At 41.9% G+C, this 9264-nt stretch overlaps 1 protein-coding gene, 1 long non-coding RNA gene and 1 other non-coding gene across 4 annotated transcripts in view; 1 reads left to right on the forward strand and 2 right to left on the reverse strand.

The window, feature by feature from the left end:
- Nucleotides 1-5004, forward strand: part of Mcmdc2 (minichromosome maintenance domain containing 2) — a 35719-nt gene extending 30715 nt beyond the window's left edge. For both annotated transcript variants that reach the window (XM_021163400.2, XM_029484027.1), the window contains 2 exons: nt 1532-1641; nt 4773-5004. In XM_021163400.2, the coding sequence (XP_021019059.1) occupies nt 1532-1641; nt 4773-4939 (277 nt within the window). In that variant the 3' untranslated portion in view covers nt 4940-5004. The remainder of the gene's footprint in view (nt 1-1531; nt 1642-4772) is intronic.
- Nucleotides 5005-6560: 1556 nt separating this feature from the next.
- LOC110303030 lies at nt 6561-8536 on the reverse strand. Its single transcript, XR_002378895.2, has 4 exons — nt 8428-8536; nt 7137-7245; nt 6858-6926; nt 6561-6691 (listed from the first exon to the last, which is right to left on the reverse strand). It is a non-coding gene; the product is annotated as an uncharacterized LOC110303030 (long non-coding RNA).
- Nucleotides 6998-7084, reverse strand: LOC115032440. Its single transcript, XR_003838117.1, has one exon. It is a non-coding gene; the product is annotated as a small nucleolar RNA SNORD87 (small nucleolar RNA).
- Nucleotides 8537-9264: the final 728 nt, after the last annotated feature.

Below are 9264 nucleotides of genomic sequence, written 5' to 3' on the forward strand. Positions count from 1 at the left end.
TGGAGACGGTTAAGAGCACTGACTGCTCTTCCAAAGGTCCTGAGTTCAAATCCCAGCAACCACATGGTGGCTCACAACCATCCGTAATGAGATCTGACGCCCTCTTCTGGTGCATATGAAGACAGCTACAGTGTACTTATGTATAATAATAAATAAATATTTGGGCCGGAGCGAGCAGGACCTACTTGAGTGAGCTGGGTTGACCAGAGCAAGCAGAGGTCCTAAAAATTCAATTCCTAACAACCACATGAAGGCTCACAACCATCTGTCCAGCTACAGTGTACCAATAAACATAAAGATAAATAAATAAATCTTTTTTAAAAAATAGAACATGTTTTAAGAGCAAGGAAATGAGAGCTCCATCTTATCTCCACTCTGACAATTAAAAGAAACACAGGATACTATATTGTAAAGGTTAACCAAATCAGCTCATAAGGAAAATAGCTGCAATGTTAAGAAAGTTGTGTTTCCCCAGATGTTGTGACACACACCTTAAATGCCAGCACTCAGAGGGCACAGGCAGGTGGGTACCTATGAGTTCACTGCCAACCTGACAGCAAGTTCCAAGATAGCTGGGGCTACAGAGAGACTTTATCTCAAAAAACCAAAAGACAAGTTATGTTTTATGACATTGTGTGCATGTGTCTGCACCCGTGTGTGTGTTCGAGTGCGTACACAGTTTAGGCTGGAACCCAGGGTCTTGTATCTTTGAACCACACCACTAGCCCTCCTGCCATTACAGACACTAGGAATATTCACATTGGAAAAAATAAACCATGAACCAACTATGAAAATAACTGAACATTTGAAAAGTTGTCAGATTTTGATCTCTAGCTCCAGCATATGGAACGAGACCAGTGGGTGGAGACTACAGTGATAGAGATTATCTTATTCAGTATCCTATCCCCCTATCCTCCTTCACACACACACACACACACACACACACACACACACACACACACACACACACACACTCTTCATGCCCAAGTCTCTCAGTCAGTAAAGTCTACAGACTCAACTTCAGTTCCCTGAATCTCAAGTATCCAGCAGTTACTTAAGAGCCTCACATCTGCCTGATGAAAGCTGAAAGCTATTTCAGGTAAAAAGCAGTTTACATGTTTAAAGAGGTAAGTTACTCCTCCTACAAGGAGTGAGTGGGAGCATATGTTCAAAGGGGTAATGAAGTTCAGGATGCTGTGGACAGAGCTCGCTATATATCAAGAACTTTGAATTGTAAGTTTCCATGGACTTTAGATAGATGAGGGGCTGACAAAGGAACCAAGGATCTATATGTAAGAGATGTTTAGTCAGACTGTTTCCCCTTTTTTGTATTTATTGGAGCAGAAGTCCCCTCCCCTTTATGATAAGTCAGATTTGCCTCTTCTGACACAATTTATTTAAGATTCTGGGAAAGAAATAGCTTAAAAGAAAAATAGTGTGCAGACCTTTAACATGTAGTTCATGTTGTCTTGGTTTGTTCCTGTTTAAATATTATTTTTATGTTTTTACTAACCTCAGTTTTCTTTCTTAGAGTTTCTTTATCTGAAGCTCATGCTCGACTGAACTTAAGGAATGCAGTGCTCAGAGAAGATGTGCTCATTGCAGCCTTATTGTTTGAAATCTCTCTCACACTGAAATATGGTAATGCACTTAGTAATACTAAATATTCTTAGCTTATTAAATTATTGCTACACTTTAAATACTTTAAAATAATTAATCTTTATTGTTATTGGATATGACTTTCTTGAATTTGAACATTTACTGTTTGTTCAAGACAAGAGTTTCAGCATATAGCCCAGGCTGGTTGTGAACTCAAAATCATACTACCTCCATCTCTAAGCTGGGATTCCAGCTATGCCACCATGGTGGTGCCAGTATCATCTGCTAATAAACACTGACTTACGCATGACTGCTATTTGGAGTATCTGTGAGATTAAGTCTCACAGCACAGGCCCAGGCTCACCCTTGACTTGCTGTCAAATCTCAGCCTCCCAAGTACCCAGTTCTCTGGAAAAGCAGCCAGGTTCTTACCACTGAGCTGTTCCTTCTCCTACAGTCAAGCCAAGCACTCAGCTTAGAAGCCCAAGGGGCTTGTACATTATTATACACACATTCCTAGGCGTCCTTCCCAAAGGAGACAGACAGACTATACATTTTATGAAATAGGTTATTGAGAGAAATGATTACTAGAAAACACTGTCATCCTGAATTAAACACTGGTTCCAACAAATACTAAATAGGGGAGATATTAAGTATTTGTACTTGAGCTTACTTAAGGCTGTGTCTTATCAAAGCAGACTTTGTTTTCTAGAACATAGACTGCCCTCCCCACACTCCCTGCCCTCCCACACCTTCTTCCTCCATAACTGGAAAGAACAGAGTGAGAGAGATAAGAATAGGAGGCAAGCAAAGAAAAACAACAAAGAAGCCAAGCAAGAGCAAATAAATGTAAGGGAAAGGAAAAACAAAGAATGTGACGAAGGGGAAACTAAGACAAAGGGGTTTTTAAAAAGGGAAAAAGAATTCCCAATTGTGAATCAAGTCAAACTTTAAAAATGTTAAGAGAAAAGCCAGGTGGTGGTGGTGCACGCCTTTAATCCCAGCACTTGGGAGGCAGAAGCAGGCAGATTTCTGAGTTCGAGGCCAGCCTGGTCTACAAAGTGAGTTCCAGGACAGCCAGGGCTACACAGAGAAACCCTATCTAGAAAAAAAAAAAAAAAGAGAGAGAGAGAAAGAAAATAAAGACTAAAGATCCTGAGTCTTATCTTAAAAAGCAGATAAAGTCAAAATACAAAATATTGTACAAAGGAAACAAGGCAAAAAAGTTACATATATATGATATACATACATATATATCATATATGTATATGAGTATAAATTGCTAATAATGGAAAATGGAAAAGTCGATAAAATATTAGATGGAGAAACAAAAAAACTCCTAAAGTAAAAGATATTGCTTAAAGTGTACAAAGAAAGGGGGAGGAGACAAAGGACAAATAATTTTTTTGATACATTTATTTTAAACTCCAGATTTTAATCCCTTCCCAGTCTACCCTCAAACTGTTCCACATCCCATAGCCCCTCCCCACCTCCCTGTCTCAATGACGATGTCTCCACTCCCCACCCCACCAGACCTCTAAACTCCCTGGGGCCTCCAGTCTCTTGAAGATTAGGTGCATCTTCTCTGACTAAACCCAGACTCAGCAGTCCTCTGCTCTGTGTTGGAGGCCTTAAATCAGCTGGTGTATGCTGCCTGGTTGGTGATCCAGTGTTTTAAGAGATCTCAAAGGTCCAGGTTGAGACTGCTGGTCCTCCTACAGGGTTGCCCTCCTCCTCGGCTTCTTCCAGCTTTCCCCTAATTCAACCACAGGAGTCAGCAGCTTCTGTCCATTGGTTGGGTACAAATATCTGCATCTGACTCACTCAGCGGCTTGTTGGGTCTTTCAGAGGGCAATCAGAGGACAAATAATTTTAAAAATGTCTAAAGAGATGTCCCTGAGGGCTGGAGAAATGGCTCAGCAGTTAAGAGCACTGACTCTTCCTGGGGTCCTGAGCAAACACGTGGTGGCTCACAACCATCTGTAATGGGATCCAATGCCCTCTTCTGGTGTGTCAGAAGACAGTTACAGTATATTCCTATACATAAAATAGATAAAATCTTAAAAAAAAAATGTCCCCAAGACTGGACATGATATGCATGTCAGCTGAACTTGGACAACAGATACTCTAGAGAATTGCAGTAAGTCAAGAATAAAAGAGACTTCTGTAAGGGTTATTTAACCTGAAGGCTGAGATGGAGGGCAGGTAAGAATGCACTGAAGTAAGTACAGGTACTTTCAAGAAAATGAAGTCAGGTGACTAAATCGTTGCCAATCAAGCTATAAACACACACACACAGTATTTAAAAAAAAAAAAACTGAATCTTAAAGGAGTTTTAACCTGGAAATATAAGAATTAGAACGGAGATGGTATTTTAAGTCAAGTGGATGAAGGATGAAACCACCTAAAATACAGAGAATTCTATAACTGACTTTGAAGAATTCATGTTTAGAAATGGGCTGGAAAAAAAAAGAAAAAGCTAACAAGCAGAAACCAGTTTATAGAAGAAAGGTATGTATGGTGTTCCACAAGCTAAGAAAGGGTTTCCAAAGTGAGTGAACACTGGATGCATGCTATGGAAATTACAATTCCGTCTGTTAAGCCAGAGGTTTGTAGTGGAGCTAGAGTAGAAATGAGGATTGGATAGGTGTGGCTTGGAAACAGCCCAGAGACAACTGAACTTTGATGAGGAAAAAAGGGCAGTAGCTGGGGGATGTGGGATCCAGGGAGGGATGGTTTTCTCAAATGTAAATACTAAAGTATTTATGATATACAATAAACTAATGATAGTGTACAGTCAACACTATGATGGCACAGGCTTGTAGTGGAGAGCAGCCTGGTCCTGAGTGTGGGGAGAACCATCAGAGGTGAGGATTCCATTATACAGAACGCGTATAGAGGAATGGGCCTGAGAGAGGGGGGCTCGAGAACCTGGTTGGGTAACGCATACTAAAGACCATTTTATGTTTTAAAATGTTTAAATCAGCTATATGTGATAATCACAGTGCTCAGAGGTAGATACAAGCCAGCCAAGACTACTCAAAATAAAGGGCTACCAAAATAAAACTATGATGAAACTCAATATTCAGTAGTTAACTTTTCAATCCTTATTTTGTTGAAACACACCTCCATTTTTAAGGTCTCATTTACACTCTATTTTGTTCTTCATTTAGGGGCCACTGCATTTTGTGTTGCTCCCAATGCACTATTTCCATTTGAACTGTATAACGAAGAATATTTAGAGCAAAGAGATCTCTACCTGACTCAGTGCCAACAGCAGCTCCAACAGTTTATTGCCACATGTGGACCTGGGACAACTGTCTTTTCTAGTGATGAATAAGCAATTTAAGAATTACCTTTTGAGCCGGGCATGGTGGCGCATGTCTTTGATCCCAGCACTCGGGAGGCAGAGGCAGGTGGATTTCTGGTCTACAGAGTGAGTTCCAGGATCAGCCAGGACTACACAGAGAAACCCTGTCTCGAAGGAAGAAAAAAAAAAAAGTACCTTTCGAGCCTAGTAAAGAAAGAAGTGGATGCTCACAGTCAGCTATTGGATGAAACACAGGGACCCCAATGGAGAAGCTAGAGAAAGCACCCAAGGAGCTGAAGGGGTCTGCAACCCTATAGGTGGAACAACAATATGAACTAACCAGTAACCCCGGAGCTGTCTCTAGCTGCTTATGTATCAGAAGATGGCCTATTCGGCCATCAGTGGAAAGAGAGGCCCATTGGTCTTATAAACTTTATATGCCTAAGTAGAGGGGAACACCAGGGCCGAGAAGTGGGAGTGGGGGATGGGGGAAGAGGGCATGGGGGACTTTTGGGATAGCTTTGGAAATGTAAATGAAGAAAATACCTAATAAAAAAAAAGAATTACCTTTCATGCCCCCATAAGCCTTGGTAGATGTATGATTTCAGAGTAATGGTTCAGATTATGTATCATCTCAAGGCTATTTGTTAGAATGTCATTTAGAGAATGAAATGTGGCCCATCATAATTACAAATATGCAAATAACCCAACATCTAAACCAAGAACAGAAATTTTAAATGTTACCAAGGAGCTTGACATCAAAAGCTTCCTGGTTACTCCAGTGTATATGTATATGACGGACACACACACAGTAGAGAACATTGTAGTGTGAAAAAGGTTGTGCTCATTCTACCCACCAGGTAGCAACACTTTACCTACCAACATACCCAGCTGAAGCTCATTAATTACCAGTGATGAGTTCAAATCACTGCAACTTAATGACCCAAAGTGCCTATGTAAGGCTTTTCTTTATTTAACATGTGCATTATGGGCATATTGCTTTATAAAGCTAAATGTGGAGTTAAGGAAAGCTGTGAGAATCTTATATATGCCTTCTGCTATATACAACCTAAAGACAACATTCCTGGGGTCAAGTAGTCTTCCTGCCAGGAGGTGGTAGGTACTACAGGGTCACACAGCACTTTGTATTTTGGTACTTGATCTGAACAGCAAGTTAATGATATAGTATATACAAGACTTGCTTTGTGCCTTTTCATATGATGTGGTTAAGTCTAGGTCTCTAGGGTAAAAACAAAACAATTCTTATATAAAATAAACAGACAACACACCTGGAAAGCCCAATGTTGGCAATTTCTGTCCTGGGAATCAAATCCAGAGCTCTGTGCCTTGTTAACTTCCCCAGCCCTTACAAAGGCCCAAGTCATCAGAATGTTGAATTTTTAAGCTACTTATTAAACTTAGGAATTCTATTGGTTAAAGATTTAGCCAAGTCTTCACTCAAGGAAATCCAGTTTTAGAGTTTCAAGTGATCCTAGACAGACTGCCTAATCACTTTCCTGCTGTGCATTGCTGGCTACTTACTTGCCAGCCATCAGGATTGTGTTGACAAAAAGTCCGCAGCTCATGAAAGATGAGAAGTTTATTTTACCACAAGAATGACATTTTAAAGAAATTACTGCCCACAGCAATTAAGAATAACTGTTTATTTATATATAACTTATTAATATTAAATTAAATATTAATTTTCACCAATTGCTTCTGTTCATGGTTTCTTGACTTTGTTCATGGTCTTCGTTTTACCTTCCAATATGTAAGCTGCACCTTCCCAAAAGAAAAAAAAACAGTCAGAAACCCAAAATCATTTTTCTTCCATCTCAAACTAGGCCCAGGTGTTCACCCTAATGATCTTCAAAACGAACTGGCTCCAGTCCCTCAGTGTTATCAAACATTACCGAATCCAGATACATGACTGATCAAGCAAACTTACCCAAAACAATAAAGGGTCTTTAGGAATCGCAGCTCCCAAAGCTGGACATCCACTACAGCCACCTCCATGCTGGGGAGATCAAACAGTAACCCATTTTAACAATAGCATCACATGTTAGTTATTTGCATCCTCTATATACTGCTGGCATCTCAGTCTTTTAAGATTCTCTCTTCAAAGAAACACTCAGCTGGGTAAACGGCAAAAATTTAAGTCATCATTGTGCCAGCTATTAAGGCCCTGTTAATCAAACCACAAAGAAAAAACACACACAATTTGTACCTTGCTATTGGCAAATGTAGTCCTGGTAGCTTGTTTCAATCACTCTCCATGACAAGTTTTTAGAAAATATTTGTTCAAGCACCTTCAAATGAGACCGGTTTTGTTGCACCTAAAAATTAAAATATTTGTGAACTCTCATTTTACTTCCATGTTTTAGTACTTTGTATGAGTGTGCACTGGCTACTTTTATGTCAACTTGACACAAGCTAATTACTGGTATAGTAAGCTACAATTGTAAAAATGCATCCTTAAGATAGGGCTGTGGGCAAGCACGCCTGTAAGGCATAATCAGTGACTGGGGTAAGGGGGCAGCCACCACCCCTGGGCTGGAGGTCCTGTGTTCTCGAAGAACCAAAGAGTAAGCTAATAGCATCATTCCTCCATGGCTTCTGCATCTGCTAACTCCAGGTCCCTGTGGTGCTTGAGTTCCTGTCCCATCACCCGTCCATCACAGACAGAAAAGCATTTTACTCACGCCCTTCACTGCCAGTACTAACTTAAAGTCATATCCTACTTAACTCCAACAGAATTAATGATTGAACCGATTACTGGTGATAACTTATGACCTGCAAAACGATGAGAAATCCTTAATCATTTTCTTATTTGAAACGCTGAGTTTACAGAAATCCAGAGTACCCAATTTAGCTTATAGATACCAACAGTAAAGTATAACATACAGGTCTGAAATGTAGTGTTCTTTTGTATCCATACGCTTCAGAACTTACTAGCACCTTCTTTTGCCAGCATCCCCACCCTGTGTGGCTTTCAGGAAGTTCGAAAATTTTGCTCCAACTTTAGATCATACTTAAGGGTTGATCCAGGAATACAAATTTTTTAGAGTGATGCCAATACTTCAGATCAAACTATTAATCTTTTAAAAAAAGGCCTAAAATTGGCGGTCTTAACATCTTAGAAGCAATACTTTTCCGCCTCTGTAAAATTTCCTATAGAGAAATGGATTACTCACTTAGGAAGCCTGAAATGACCGCATGGTGGCTTTTCTTGGGGATACAAAGGGACTCCGGCCAGGGTGCAGGCCCATGTGAGAGCGGCCGCTTCTCCCTGCACTTCGAAGCGTCCAGAGGAGCAGACCTTATAAGTAAGCTCGGTTAAGATTTGGAGACCATCTCAAAACGCGAGCGCGCGGCAACGCGCCCCGCCGCTCACGGCGGGCCAAGGGCCACACCAAACCCGGGAGCCATGGGGCCCCGGTACCCGGCTAGTGACCGACGCCGCCAACAAGGAACCCCTCTCCGCACACACGGCCTTAAGTAGACCGCAGGATTCGCACCTGGAAGAGCCCAAGGACACGCCGGGTTCGGCCGCCCGCGGCCTCCGCTGTGCGCCATGCTGCACCGTCAGCTTGCGCTCCATGGCGCTGCCGGGAAAGGAAGTGGCCCAGCGTGCGCGACCTTAAGGCGTTCCTGCAGGCCCCGCCTCTTCCGGCCAGCCCTCTTCTGCGTGCTCACCTTCACCCCCTCCTCTTCCTGCTCTGTGTTTCTATTGAGGCAGAGGCAGCAGGTTGTGGGAGTTAATGCGAATACTTCCGCTAGAGCTATTTAATTGATTTTTCAAGTAATGAATAATGCCTTAAAATAGGACAGTCTCCCAGTCCAGGTCCTAATGTTTGCTGGGTCTTCTACATCCTCATCTACTCCAGTGTTTAAAAACCGTTGGTATTAGAAACTATTTAATTTTTTTTCTAAGATTTATTTTATATGTATGGGTGTTTGGCCTGCACGCAAGCCATGTGTGCCTCGCCCACGAACCTGGTACTGACAGCGTTCAGTAGAGATGCCCTGGAACTGGGGTTATATGTGAGCCAACTTACAATGTGGGTGCTGGGAATCTAACCCTGGGTCGTCTGGATGAACAGTCAGTGTTCTTAACTGCTAAGACATCCCCAGCCACAGCAGCTCCATTAAGAGTTACTGTTCTGGAAGCAGCAAGCACACGGACACACTCACAGAAAGAGAGAGAAAAATTGGTTGTCAGAAAAAAAAAAAAGAGAGTGCCGGGCGTGGTGGCGCACACCTTTAATCCTAGCACTCGGGAGGCAGAGGCAGGCGGATTTCTGAGTTCGAGGCCAGCCTGGTCTACAGAGTGAGTTCCAGGACAGCCAGGGCTA

This window comes from Mus caroli, chromosome 1 (assembly GCF_900094665.2).
Source record: "Mus caroli chromosome 1, CAROLI_EIJ_v1.1, whole genome shotgun sequence".
NCBI lineage: Eukaryota > Metazoa > Chordata > Mammalia > Rodentia > Muridae > Mus > Mus caroli.